This window comes from Pseudopodoces humilis, chromosome 12 (genome assembly GCF_049639895.1).
Source record: "Pseudopodoces humilis isolate 2021_Gansu_Grassland_sample_001 chromosome 12, ASM4963989v1, whole genome shotgun sequence".
Lineage (NCBI taxonomy): Eukaryota > Metazoa > Chordata > Aves > Passeriformes > Paridae > Pseudopodoces > Pseudopodoces humilis.
This window is the reverse complement of record NC_142211.1, coordinates 7,785,666-7,800,648: the sequence shown is the minus strand read 5'-3', so window position 1 is coordinate 7,800,648 and position 14,983 is coordinate 7,785,666. Positions and strand designations below refer to the sequence as shown.

General features: G+C 43.0%; 1 protein-coding gene and 1 long non-coding RNA gene across 5 annotated transcripts in view; one reads left to right on the top strand and one right to left on the bottom strand.

Moving 5' to 3' along the window:
- Positions 1-4,577: 4,577 nt before the first annotated feature.
- On the bottom strand, positions 4,578-11,316 carry LOC148183331 (uncharacterized). The gene is made up of 3 exons (XR_015773617.1): positions 10,775-11,316; positions 7,003-7,084; positions 4,578-4,724 (listed from the first exon to the last, which is right to left on the bottom strand). It is a non-coding gene; the product is annotated as an uncharacterized LOC148183331 (long non-coding RNA).
- Positions 11,317-12,297: 981 nt separating this feature from the next.
- Positions 12,298-14,983, top strand: part of LOC148183329 (arrestin domain-containing protein 3-like) — a 69,051-nt gene continuing 66,365 nt past the window's right edge. For 3 of the 4 annotated variants that reach the window (XR_015773616.1, XM_088061551.1, XM_088061549.1), the window contains exon 1: positions 12,298-12,839. Coding sequence is in view for 3 of the 4 variants with exons in the window: in XM_088061551.1 (XP_087917677.1) it covers positions 12,560-12,839 (280 nt within the window). In the remaining variant the exon portion in view is untranslated. The remainder of the gene's footprint in view (positions 12,840-14,983) is intronic. The other variant, XM_088061550.1, reaches the window with a different exon arrangement.

Below are 14,983 nucleotides of genomic sequence, written 5' to 3'. Positions count from 1 at the left end.
GATGTAAACCTGTGTGTGTTAGCCAAATAGTAGGCTTGCTCTGTCCCGCAGACCCTCGTAAAACCCTATATAAGGTGTGCTTAAAGATAAGAAATAAACGGCGTTCACGATTACTTTCCTGTGAAAGACTGGTGAATAAGGCTGGGCCGGTTTCTCAATAGAAAAAACAATATTGAGGGAACAAAACACCATTAGGTGGCCGATGAATTATCCTTTACCGGCCATTCCCAAACGTATTTTCAAGTGGATTTCACTGAAACTTTCCCCAAGGTCACAAAAATGGAAGTTCCTACTGGTGAATAGTAGACCACTTAACTCTCACTGGGTGGAAGCTATTTCACGCTGGCCAGGGCCACAGCTAATGTGAGTGTGTAAAAACTCTTTTGGGAACAGATTTATCTCCAGGTATGGAATGATTAAAATAAAAATAGGACTCAGATAGAGGAACACATTTCTACATCTAAAGTTCTTACAAGCAAATAAACCCGAAACCCTTGGGAATTTAAAAAATGGGAATTTGACAAATACCCCCTTGGCACCCAACAAAGTTTCAGGCCGGGTGGGAAAAGAATGAAATCAAAACTTTTAAAAGAAGTACCTTAACAAAATAATTAATGATTGAAACCCAGATGTCCTGGGTTAAAAGGTTTACCTCTGGCTCTATTAAGGGTCCGAACACAACCTCCAAGAGTCAGGACTTGGGAGTGTCACCCTATGCAAATGAATGTTTGGACTACCCTTCCTTACCACCCGGACATTGAAACTGCCCAACTTATGAAGTAGGGGAAAATAAGTTGTCAGGTAAACAAATATGTCACCACAATTTGCTAAAAACACTTGAAAAAACTTTAAGGCTAAAAGGAATGATCCCTCAAAAACCACCCCCCTTTGGAGGTTCAATCAAAATTCATAATATTTCATCCAGGGGAATGGGGTACTGGGTGAAGACATGGAAAGGAACAATCTTTAACTCCTCAATGGGAAGGTCCTTTTCAGGTACTGCTGACAACGGAGGCTGCAATTCTGGACCAGGGAGCGAGGCTGGATCCACGCCAGTAGAATCAAGGACCTGTGAAAAGACCTGAGGAGTGGACTATAACTTCTGAACCAGGTGATACCTAAATTGACTCTAAAGCGGGGGCTGGGTGGTAATGAACTGGGACAATCCACAGGATCCAAGGGATGAGCAAAGAATCACGCCTAATTGGGAAAGTGAGACCAAGCCTGTATCAGTGGTTTCAAGCCCTGCCTGGACAAGTTCTGAGACACCTTCGATATCCACCTTGGGGAGGAATACTCCCACTCCCAACAGGAGGATCGGGGCTGTTTCGGTTGATAAATCCTCATATTTTTGCTTTGGCCTGTGATCTGTATAAAGAAGGGGGAGAATCACAACTTCCATCAGTGCCACACCATATACCTTGTATAAATCATCCCAATACGGGACATGCTAGCTAGGTTAAATATAAGTGTTTAATTTGTGGGAAAAATTGGTATTGCAGCTCACACAATCGGCGTTCTTGTTGTAGGGAGTGTCGAGCACATAAATCGATCCTCTATCCAAACAGAATTGCAGGCAACTGAAATAATAACTCTGCTCTGTGGATGGGAATTACTGGTGCCTGTTGAGTGGGAAATAACCTGAAGAACGGTGAGATACTACTGTTAAAAGGTGTCAAAAGAGATTTGCTTGGAAATTACAAAAGAGGAAGTGACAAGGAAATAGGGGGCAAGACCAGATTGGCCTCTATAACTCGCCACCAAGAAGAATATAAAACACCTGCTGTGAGCTGCAACCTCATAGGCAGGATGGGTGGGGGTGTAAGCCATACTGGACCCCTATTATTCCTTCTTCTGTCACTTATCCTTTTCCCTTTTGGGACACCAGCAAAGCCATGTTACAAATGCTATCAAAAACTTTACATGGAAAGACGCCGGGGTTTCTTTCTTATTACCCACACCAATATCAATAGTCACTGCTATAAACCATCCAAGTTAAGTACATGTATACATAAAGGGGAAAAATATTGGATCACAGAAAACTTAGGAGTCAGTGGTACTAGATTGGGAAACACTTGCCCAAAAGGGGAAAAATGGATTTGCTTACACGGGGGCGGTCAAGGGAAAAACCCCAAGATTTGATAAAGGAGCAAGTGATAAGAAAAAAGATAAAACCAACACAGCAACCTAAACCTATCTTAACCTCATGTCAGGAGGACCTGTATGCAAGGCTCAAACAGCAATTAAAAGGGGAAATAGATATCTCAAGACTAGGGAAAAACCTGTTTGTGGATTTAGGGAGAGGCGAATAAGTAAAGAACTTAACATAACGAACTGTTGGGTCTGTGGAGGAGCTTTAATGACGGAGGAATGGCCATGGAAAGGTAGTAGCATAGGCCGGTGGAACTCCTTAAGTTGGAATCGGACCAATATAAGAGGGGGGACTCGACCAGAAGGATGGATTCTAAGTTCAACAGTGATAGGGGAAGAATGTTTATGGCGAACTGGTAAGAAGTTTCTTAAAGAAATAGGGAAAAAACTCCCTGTAAAAGGTATAAGGTTAGCAAAGGAACTTCTAACATGGTGGATCCCAGAGGAACCAACTCTGTATTGGACTCAAGGAAAAGTAAAAGAAAAGAATTGTGTGTATGATAATCGAACCAGACTCTTCAGTTGTAATGGTAAAGGGAAAAATCCTTACTCTGGAAATCCCAGAAATATCTAAATTTTGGGAAAAATATAAATCAACAGAAAAATGACTATTGGAAGGCACCAGATGGCTTATTTTGGATACGTGGGAAAAGGGCATACCCAAAGCTCCCTTCACAATGGAAAGGGAGTTGTACTCTGGGAATCATTCAACCAGGATTCTTCCTTTTGCCAGGACCAGATGGAGATCAATTGGGAGTGCCGGTTTATGAGGACCTAAAAAGAAATAAAAGGGAATTGTTTGGAGGACCTCAAAAAATGGGGAGATGAGTGAATGGCCCCCTGAAACGCATACTAGAAAACATATGGGCCAGCTACTTGGGCACAAGACGCAAGTTGGGGATATCGAACCCCAATTTACATGCTAAATCGCATCATAAGACTCCAAGCTGTAGTAGAAATCATAACCAATGAAACAGCTGGGGCTATGGAATTAATAGTCAGTCAGCAACGCCAAGCCAGAGCTGCAATATATCAGAATAGACTGGCTTTGGACTATCTATTGGTTGAAGAGGGGGGTGTTTGCGGGAAATTTAATACATCAGATTGTTGTTTGCAAATTGATGACAATGGAAATGCCGTTCTAGATATCGCCAAGAACATCAGAAAAATAGCCCACGTGCCAGTCCAAAAATGGGAGTCAATGATGACCACTAATTGGTGGAATAACCCTGTTGGGGACAGAATGGTGGAAGAAGCTAGGTTTCTTCCACCTATGCACTACAGCTGGTTTAATATCCCTTCCTTGTCTAATCCCCTGTTTCATCCAACTAATCACCAAAGTGGTGCAAGGCATGCAAATAGTAGCGATGCCTACAGACCCAAAATTGGCTACATCTGGAACGGCACAAAAAATCATGGTATTAAGAAAACAAAATAATGTGAAAGATCCGTTGGAAGAAGCTAAATTGATTTGTGAAAAAAATGAAACGAGTGCTAGAAGCTAGAAAACAAGAATTATTGCTCAAGCCAAATGATTTATAAAAAAAGATAAAAGGAGAGATTGTTTGTGATTCATGTTGTAAATATTGGCTTTTCACAATTATTCGGATAAATATATAGTATATGCTTTCGCTATATTCTTTTCTCTCTTAGCAAGTTATAGGCTTAGATAGGAATTCTCAATGGTAAAGGATATGTTTTCATCCGGACAAGGCAAGATAACTCCAAACAGGCAAGACCAATGGGAGGATCAAGATGTGGAAAACAGGCTAATTATCAGCAGCAGGAAATGGAGAGCAAAACTGTTATCAAAAAGCCGGTACCAGGACGCTGGCAGGGGGGAAAGATATGAAGGACCAGCTGCCCTCAAAGGAAGGATGAGGGGCCCGGATTGTTATCAACAAGTGACCATTTGCAGAAGAAAGGAAACCAAACTTTAAATAATGCTGACCAGCTAGAATAATGATGACCAGCAAAAAATATGCTGACCAGCAGAAAATAAAATTGTGCAAAAGCAAGATCTAAGAAGGCAGAACCAGGGAGGGGACATGTGTTGAATATGCATTAACCCCTCACAGCAAGATGGGATAAAAAGGGTATTCCCAAGATACCAGGTGTGCTCTTGGCAGCGCGCCAAGGCACCCGACCGTAACTCTTTGCTTTACTTTATGTCTCTTATTGTCTTTATTAAACCTTTTTTAAAATTTTACAGGAGTGAACTTCATTTTTCACACCCCCCTCCCTCCGAATTATTATTAATTCCTGAAATCAAGGGCTCTCAGGCAGAGATCAGGGGACAGAAATAACAGTTCTTTACTAGTATGTATAACGAGGCACACAAACAACAATAACTACAGCGTTAGCAACAAAACAGAACCAGGGACCCTGTGACAGCCTTCTTGGCCAAGACGGGAAAGGATGGAGGAGAGGCTTTGCTTTACAAACCCCCTCGGACGGGCAGTCCCGGTGCTCCTGCAGAGCTCTGAGGAACACTTAGCTGGAACAGCAGGAATGAGCTGAGATCCTGGGCCGGTGGCTGAGGTGTATCAGCAACTCCGCGGCGGTGGCTGGCACTGCCGCACGTCCCGGCAGGACAGGGGGTGCAAGGCCCAGCAACGAAGAGGGAAGAAAGAGAAGAAGATGCAGCAAGCTCCATCTGGGTGATGGCGAAATTCCCTTCTCTCCATAGCAACAGCTCTCTGACCCAAAGTGTCCTTCTCTGAAGCTGAAGAAGCCCGCCAAACTGTCCCCTGCCCTCCCCTTTTCTTGCCCCCTTCCCCCCCGGGCCCAGCCGAACTCTTTGTGTTTTCTCAAGTACCCACAGTCAGGTTTCCACGCCCCCCCCCCCCCCCCCCCCCCCGCAACTAATGAGTCAAAATTCCACAGGAAAGCCAGAACTAAAAGAAGGTCACACCTAACCCCCAACAACTGTGTACTATTTACTTGGCTGGTATCTCAGTGTTTTAACTATAAATAAATGCTCCTGTAGTTTGTTTTGCCTTTAAGTACAGTAGTTAAAATATTTCAATGAAGAGTTCTGAAGAGAGAGCTTTTGAGCATCATCTAATTTTCCTTTACCCTGATGAGATCATCTTGATATACATGCACACATATAAAAAACATAAAGACTATTCTGCTCTGAACGCTGAAAGACAAAGTCCTTTTTGGCACGTTGTAAAGGGGAAAAAAAAATGCGGACAGGGACATCAAACCTTTCAGCATTACCCTTTTATCCTCTTCTCCCTTCTCCACCTTCTCCCCCCCCATCATAAAATGAAGGACATAAGATTTTTTATATTCCAGTCATGACCAGTTAACTCTAACTTGTCTTTTCCTAACACTGTCATCCTTTAATCTCCAGGAAGAATTTTTATATTGCGCTATGTTTGAAATGCATCATAATAAAAGATAAGCTTACAGGCAAAGATTCCTTCCCTAAATTCTATATCAAAAAATACTAGCTGTGCTATTACTTTACCAGAAAGAATCATTTTGCTACAAGTTTGACATCTCTATTTGCACATCTGAAATGTTTATTTCCTAATAACACAAATGAAAGGATTTTCTAATCAGCCTTCAATGTTTCATCCTGCTGCAGTATCCTTTAAGAAAAAGAAAAGCTAAAAAACCTCTTATTTAGCTCAAATGCAGTTAAGCCTGCCACATCTGTTTCAGACTGAGCCTGAACAGTTAAGCTGTTATTGTCATGAATAAAAATCTCTCAAGAAATCCACCCCGGTTAAAATACTGTGTTTAGTTATGTACAGTTAATGTTCTTATCCCATTTGTAAACCTTGTACCCCTTGTTAACTACGATGGTTATTAGTAATGTTAATTACTTACCAGTTTCTGAAGTGTTTTAAAGGTTCTTATGAGACATTCCTGTACCCTTTCCCTTACTTCCTTGCTACTATGTAAACAAAGCTGCTCCATGGGGGCTGGGTCACACTAACAAAAGCTACCCGTTAGAAAGGTATGCCACAGAATGAGGCAACTCCCATGGATGCTGTGCCACACTAGAACAAAGAAAGTCCCATGAAGCTGTGCAAACCGAGTAATATGCAAAACTAAGGCATGCAGGACACCAAAACAACGAGCTAACAGAGGAATAAAAGGACAAGGAAACATATTCTAGCAAGCTATGATGAAAGATCATCTCCCTGCATCACCTAAGCCTGCTTAGAAACCATCTTCCTGCATCACCATGACCTAAAGAGAACTGGAAAGGACTGACCCTCCCCCCCCTAGACAACAAGCCAGCACAACAGGCCTCCTGGCTACTCTCATGAGGACAGAAGCCCCAGCTCTGCATTCTGTGCTGCAAAGCTGACTTGTGCCTCCTCCTTGGAGCTGCCAGTGTGGGAATGGCCATGGTGCAAGCAACCCCTTGCCCCCTCCCCACCCCAAGAGCTGAATCCTAATAAAGGCATCAAACAGGAGTCTTGTCTCCTGGCCAATTCCTTTCATTATCACTAGGTTCTGATGGCCTGCATGGCTCGAGTAAAATCTTGTTTCATTTAGAAGATGGTTCAGCCCCTCTGCAGGACTCAAATGACACAAGTTCCCCTCCCTTCTTCTTTGAAGGGGTCCAATCCTCCATAAGGAGCCAACATACCTCAGTCAAAAGAAAGAGTAACCAACTGGGCAAAAATGAGCTCGTTTTGTGAAAGACTCTTAACCAGTTTAAAAGCAACCTCTTTAATTTAATGAGATTATGTCCTCTATTGCATGTCTGAGCACAACTCTTACTACCACTGAAAAGGTTTCCCTCTCCCCACAAGAATTTTTCTTAAGCAGGTATGTATCTTAGCCTTCTGTCACACAAGCTGTGTACTGCATGTAAGTACTTACATCTGTGGAAGCTCAAAGCTGAATGCATATTCATGCCTTCCTGAATGAATGGTGTAAAGGCCTTCTTCAGAATTGTCATCATCTAGAAGGGAAAAACCCAATACGCTATTCCACCTGTGAACATTTTACATAGCATAATATATAGGCTTATTTTCCAGAATAAGAGGGATTTATACATTCTTTACAATACTAAGAATACAGTGTCTCAGAAACAAGTCTCTCCAGTCCATTTGTATTAACTGCTAGATGTATCGTTGCAGAATTTTTAAGGTTAGGTGAGATTCCAAGATTCGCCTGACATAAAAGCAGAAGTTAACTTGTTTTAATTTATGATCTTGATTCCAAGTACTGACACAGTTGTAACTGCTGCCATTTCAAGGTCTGCCCGAAAGATCCATAATGGAAACTGTTTTTCCAATACAACTTCTAGTTAAAATGAAAATAGAGCTCTCTAATAGTATTAAGTGATCTTAGTATTGTCTGCTACATTAATCGATTACATGTAGTAATTCAGCTTCCTCCTATCACCTACCTAGCAAGTGTCCAAAAATTGTTTTTTTTAAAGAGTGCGCAAGCACCACCTAGAAAGTACCAAACAAATTCAGGAGCACGAGAAGTGGCAAGCTGCCCAATTAATGTTGTTAAGAGCTGATGTATCAAAAATTCAAAGTTTAGCTCGATTTTGCTTGGATAGAAAAGACCCAAACATTTCCTAATTTCAATGAGAAAGCTGACCTTGTTTTATAGTCATGATTCCTTGTATTGCTTTAAGTGCCCCAATAAATTTGTGGTTTGTTCCAATATAATTACCATGAACCCAGAAAAACCCCCGCTGATTCCAACAGAATAGAAAGTTATTTAGATAAAACAATTGAGCATTTCATATACAAAAGGGTTGGCATAATAAAGGCACATATAGTGGGATTACACAAAAGAGCCTTCCTGTTGTTAATAGTCTGAAGCATCATGAAGGAACACTGCTACATTTTAAGATTTTTTTAGTTCCCACTGTTCTACAAAAGTGCTGATGCTCCAATTTCTTTAGTGCACCAGAAATGCTGAAACAAACCTATGCAAAAATATAAAACCCCTAGAACACTATTTACACAAATGCACCTGCAGCACCTAATATCACTAAATAACGATCTTTGACACACTGAAAGAGCAAAGCAACGTGTATAATACTTTGTTGTTGTTGTTGTTAAGAAGCACTTGGAGGGCTTTTGTTTTTAATTAAAAATAATAGTGTTTTCCTTGAACATACATTTTTTCATCCTTTTTTTACTTCCTGTCAGATCAGCAGTCCCATTGAGCCTGAACAGCAGCAGCAGCAGAATTATGGTAAGCAAATACTGAGCTGTCAGTCACAGACTAGGCTGGAGCAGGAGAGGACTGGCCTAAACAGGCACGAGCACATCCCCTGCCAACCACTCATATACATACAGTATACATTACACGCCGCTACATTTGCTCAGCAACTCTGCTCACAGTCTGGCCTGACTACCGCAGAGGTAAGGAGAGAGGGGGAGGGCATGACCCATGCCTCACCATCCGCTCTCCTCATACCACAGGGCCATGCTGCCGGCTTGCCCCGTGCAGACACCCCAATCCTGCACTTCTCTCGGGAGCATGTGCTGACCATTACTGAAAGGCAATTACAGATAGTGCTGGCCAGGGGCGTGAGACAGGAGAGAGAACCGAGTGAGTGATGCAAGAGGCTGCAGGGCCGTGTGTCCCAACAGCCGCCCCTGCTCACAACTCCTTGCTGGCCCAGTGGACGTGCATGGCAGAAGCTTGAATACTTCTGTCTGTCTCCAGAGGTGAGTATTCCCAAGAAAGGCAGTGTGCCTTCTGGAGCCGCTTCGCTCCGCCCCTCAGCACACACTAGAGAGCGGGCAAAGGAGCTTCCCCCACGTCCCAGCCCACTACAATCAACGGCTGGCATCACCTTAGCAACAGGCTAACAAACCTCAGCAGGCCAATGACAAGGCGGGGACAGGGAGTGGTCTTCTAGACTATGGTAGGGTACAAGGCGTAAAACTCCACTCTGCTGTGCAGCGAGTGTTCACAGCCCTGCCGCTGCAGCCAAGGGAAGGACAGTGGTGTCCCGGGACAACTGCTTTAAGACAGTACGTGCTGCACATGCAGCACCAGTCTTGCTTCTGGTGTCGGAACGTGTCATATCTGTCCCTTCCCTGCCACCTTTTGTTCCCTTTCCAGACAAAACCAAGCACCTACTATCGAGGTCAGCATTTGGATCTACAGACCACATACAAAGTCATTGCTGCTGCTTAAGCTGACAGACGCATAGGATCGCCTTTTTACTCGTAAGGATACATCCTGCTATGAATGACTCATGCATGCTTGAATGTTTCTGTCATCTGCAAGCCAGAGGTGAATGAATTTTTTCACGTGAGAGAATTATTTCTAAGGCAGCGGTATAAAGAACGCTTGAGCTAGAAAGACACCTCATGAGTGACCCGAGCTTGCTTGCATCACGGTAACATAATTAAAATCGATAGCAACTGCTATTTGCAGAGGATCTCTGCAGTAAATATACTTCAAATTAAAAAGCCAAAACAAAAACACACACACAAAAAAACCACCCACCACCCCCCCAAAAAAAGCCAAAACAACACACCAAAACACTCAACGAAATTATGTACTCAGTTTTAACATTTCCTCGTTCTAGGAATTGAGTCATCACCACCACCACCTGACGTGTGCAACCAATCTGCGGAGAGAAGGAATACTCCCTCCCTTCTTCCCAGGACCGGCCCCAAACAGGATTGAACCGCTTCTAACAAAGGGTAGAAACTTCAGAAATAGCAAGCTTAGAGAGTCCCTTGTACTTTCACAACGTAACTATGCAAACAATAGACTAGCAAATTTAAGATCCACAATCCCACTCACAATGTAATACTCCATTTCCATACACAAAATTAAGGAAATTTGCAGGGCACTTTCCATTGCTATAGGGGCTTAGCAGACTAGATTTTCACTGAATGCAGGTTCCAGAACTCCTCAACTCAGAAGCGATGCTCCAATCATACAACCACAACCTCTTATTTGGCCTTTCAGACAGGTTTTTACATCTGGGGCCCCCCACAGAGGAGTTGAATAAAAGAAATTAAAGTAATTTACAAGTATACTAGTTTAGAACAAAGGAAGAAATGGAAAATTACAGGTGCGGTGGTGATAGCACATCAAAGTAATCCACAGGAAATCTTTTATCTGCCAACAATGAATCAACCTTAAAAATAATTCTGCAAGTCAGACCTGTATCTGTTATGTGTCCAAAAAGTATAATGTTACATTTTAATTACACTTATGATTTGATAGGATGCTACCAAGAAAGTAATTTATTACATATCTGGTTTTGATTTAACAGCTATTTTCCCCATAGAGAAACAAATCACGCTAATATCGCTAAGAAAAAAAAAACAAACAACAAAACAACGACAAAACATTGTATATTTAAAAACACATATTAAAAAACAATGCTAATCCTTATGAAAAGACTGTTAAAAGGCAGGTATTTAAAAAAAAAAAGTCTTGTTTTCAGGTAATTTGAAAATGCACCCCAACATGTTTTTAAGTAAACGTTCAAATAATCAAAAATACAACCTAAGAATGCAACCAGCATTTCCTCATCTTTAGAAATAGGGAACGCTCTGAGACTGCGTATTAAAAAGGGATAAACCAAGCAAAGATGCATATTTTTTTCTGGAAATATGTCTGCATGTAGTGAATGAATAAGCGAAAAGCTTACCTCTTGCATGCCCAACTAGAACGTCCTTATGGTTAAAATACTCTACTTCTTCGGTGTAATTTTGTGTATAGGCAGTGTTGGATCCAGCATTTCTAGATTCGCTCCAACGTACTTTTGCATGTCCTCTTGCATGAATTTTAAGAGCTTTCACTCTAATTTCCCCAGTAACTTCAAAACTGATCCTTCCTGAGACTGTGTCCCCGCTAGAATACACGGGGATATTGCTGTTACTGAGACAGTCAAAGCTTATTGTCAAACTCTTCACCTTCCCCAGCACCATGATTTTTAACGGAGTGCATAAAAATATACTGTAAGGAAAACAAAAAAATAGTCAAGGTCTCATACAAAACGCGACCTTCGCTTTACACTGAACAACACCTCTGCTGCGTAAAGAGCCTGACAACAAGATCAGCGTGTCCCCTACGAACGCTTCATCGGAATTACTGTGAAGACAACGGCAGCCACCCAACACTTGCGATATCCTTACAAAGGCAGCTGGACCGCACGCTGCCAGCTCACTTTAAGAACAGCTTTGTGAAAAAACAACCACCCCTGCGCATGCGCAAAGCAAGTCGTGGCGGCGGTTTCCTCCACAGCTTGCGTGTCTTTCCTGTCGCGTTCGTTTTTCTTGTGTTATTGCTTCTGTCTGTCTCGTGCAGAGAGAGCACTCCCTGGTGGAGTACAGTATTGAGACACGTACTGAAGAACTGAGAGAAAAACGTCTGGGGGGCCGGGGTGGGGGTGGTGCGAGGGGTCTTTCTCCGGAGGGTCGTCTGGTCTCTTCTCGTCTCATCGCCTGGCACGGCTTGGAGATCCTGGCTGGCTGGTTGGGAGGTTGTCTCGGAAGAAGCTGGCAGCTGAAATCGGGCAGCAGTCGGTGGGCACCAGGCCCCGGATTCTGGCAGCCGACGGCATGGGTTCTCCCCCTCAGCCAGGGGTTGCCTGGCTAACAGTAAAGATCGCAACGATTCTGTCAGGGAAATGCTCGGCACGTCGCTCAGTTACAGACCTTACCCAAAACTTTTGTTCGTGAAGCGGATAATCCTGAGCAAATTATAGACAGAGCCTCGGCAGGTGAGCGGGGCACGACTGCCTTTGCCGGCCTCGCCCCCCTCCTCTTGCAGCACCTTCCACATTAGCTGAGGAGTGAGGGTACAAAAGTGTGACATTATGCAAAAGTAAACATTTAAACCTCTATCAAGGTGAAGTTTTCGATTTTAATACTTTTAAATGTACGTAATATAAATCTTAGTTTGGGGTCTGGTTTATTTCTTGCTGATGTTGTTGTGGTAAATAGGCAAGTTAGGGCTACTAATAGACGTTGTTCTCTCAGTTCTTCAGTACGTATCTCAGTACTGTACTGCGAACTCGCAGTAGAGCCCTGACTCCACCAGGGAGTGCTCTCTCTGCACGAGACAGACAGAAGCAATAACACAAGAAAAACGAACGCGACAGGAAAGACACGCAAGCTGTGGAGGAAACCGCCGCCACGACTTGCTTTGCGCATGCGCAGGGGTGGTTGTTTTTTCACAAAGCTGTTCTTAAAGTGAGCTGGCAGCGTGCGGTCCAGCTGCCTTTGTAAGGATATCGCAAGTGTTGGGTGGCTGCCGTTGTCTTCACAGTAATTCCGATGAAGCGTTCGTAGGGGACACGCTGATCTTGTTGTCAGGCTCTTTACGCAGCAGAGGTGTTGTTCAGTGTAAAGCGAAGGTCGCGTTTTGTATGAGACCTTGACTATTTTTTTGTTTTCCTTACAGTATATTTTTATGCACTCCGTTAAAAATCATGGTGCTGGGGAAGGTGAAGAGTTTGACAATAAGCTTTGACTGTCTCAGTAACAGCAATATCCCCGTGTATTCTAGCGGGGACACAGTCTCAGGAAGGATCAGTTTTGAAGTTACTGGGGAAATTAGAGTGAAAGCTCTTAAAATTCATGCAAGAGGACATGCAAAAGTACGTTGGAGCGAATCTAGAAATGCTGGATCCAACACTGCCTATACACAAAATTACACCGAAGAAGTAGAGTATTTTAACCATAAGGACGTTCTAGTTGGGCATGCAAGAGGTAAGCTTTTCGCTTATTCATTCACTACATGCAGACATATTTCCAGAAAAAAATATGCATCTTTGCTTGGTTTATCCCTTTTTAATACGCAGTCTCAGAGCGTTCCCTATTTCTAAAGATGAGGAAATGCTGGTTGCATTCTTAGGTTGTATTTTTGATTATTTGAACGTTTACTTAAAAACATGTTGGGGTGCATTTTCAAATTACCTGAAAACAAGACTTTTTTTTTTAAATACCTGCCTTTTAACAGTCTTTTCATAAGGATTAGCATTGTTTTTAATATGTGTTTTTAAATATACAATGTTTTGTCGTTGTTTTGTTGTTTGTTTTTTTTTTCTTAGCGATATTAGCGTGATTTGTTTCTCTATGGGGAAAATAGCTGTTAAATCAAAACCAGATATGTAATAAATTACTTTCTTGGTAGCATCCTATCAAATCATAAGTGTAATTAAAATGTAACATTATACTTTTTGGACACATAACAGATACAGGTCTGACTTGCAGAATTATTTTTAAGGTTGATTCATTGTTGGCAGATAAAAGATTTCCTGTGGATTACTTTGATGTGCTATCACCACCGCACCTGTAATTTTCCATTTCTTCCTTTGTTCTAAACTAGTATACTTGTAAATTACTTTAATTTCTTTTATTCAACTCCTCTGTGGGGGGCCCAGATGTAAAAACCTGTCTGAAAGGCCAAATAAGAGGTTGTGGTTGTATGATTGGAGCATCGCTTCTGAGTTGAGGAGTTCTGGAACCTGCATTCAGTGAAAATCTAGTCTGCTAAGCCCCTATAGCAATGGAAAGTGCCCTGCAAATTTCCTTAATTTTGTGTATGGAAATGGAGTATTACATTGTGAGTGGGATTGTGGATCTTAAATTTGCTAGTCTATTGTTTGCATAGTTACGTTGTGAAAGTACAAGGGACTCTCTAAGCTTGCTATTTCTGAAGTTTCTACCCTTTGTTAGAAGCGGTTCAATCCTGTTTGGGGCCGGTCCTGGGAAGAAGGGAGGGAGTATTCCTTCTCTCCGCAGATTGGTTGCACACGTCAGGTGGTGGTGGTGATGACTCAATTCCTAGAACGAGGAAATGTTAAAACTGAGTACATAATTTCGTTGAGTGTTTTGGTGTGTTGTTTTGGCTTTTTTTGGGGGGGTGGTGGGTGGTTTTTTTGTGTGTGTGTTTTTGTTTTGGCTTTTTAATTTGAAGTATATTTACTGCAGAGATCCTCTGCAAATAGCAGTTGCTATCGATTTTAATTATGTTACCGTGATGCAAGCAAGCTCGGGTCACTCATGAGGTGTCTTTCTAGCTCAAGCGTTCTTTATACCGCTGCCTTAGAAATAATTCTCTCACGTGAAAAATTCATTCACCTCTGGCTTGCAGATGACAGAAACATTCAAGCATGCATGAGTCATTCATAGCAGGATGTATCCTTACGAGTAAAAAGGCGATCCTATGCGTCTGTCAGCTTAAGCAGCAGCAATGACTTTGTATGTGGTCTGTAGATCCAAATGCTGACCTCGATAGTAGGTGCTTGGTTTTGTCTGGAAAGGGAACAAAAGGTGGCAGGGAAGGGACAGATATGACACGTTCCGACACCAGAAGCAAGACTGGTGCTGCATGTGCAGCACGTACTGTCTTAAGCAGTTGTCCCGGGACACCACTGTCCTTCCCTTGGCTGCAGCGGCAGGGCTGTGAACACTCGCTGCACAGCAGAGTGGAGTTTACGCCTTGTACCCTACCATAGTCTAGAAGACCACTCCCTGTCCCCGCCTTGTCATTGGCCTGCTGAGGTTTGTTAGCCTGTTGCTAAGGTGATGCCAGCCGTTGATTGTAGTGGGCTGGGACGTGGGGGAAGCTCCTTTGCCCGCTCTCTAGTGTGTGCTGAGGGGCGGAGCGAAGCGGCTCCAGAAGGCACACTGCCTTTCTTGGGAATACTCACCTCTGGAGACAGACAGAAGTATTCAAGCTTCTGCCATGCACGTCCACTGGGCCAGCAAGGAGTTGTGAGCAGGGGCGGCTGTTGGGACACACGGCCCTGCAGCCTCTTGCATCACTCACTCGGTTCTCTCTCCTGTCTCACGCCCCTGGCCAGCACTATCTGTAATTGCCTTTCAGTAATGGTCAGCACATGCTCCCG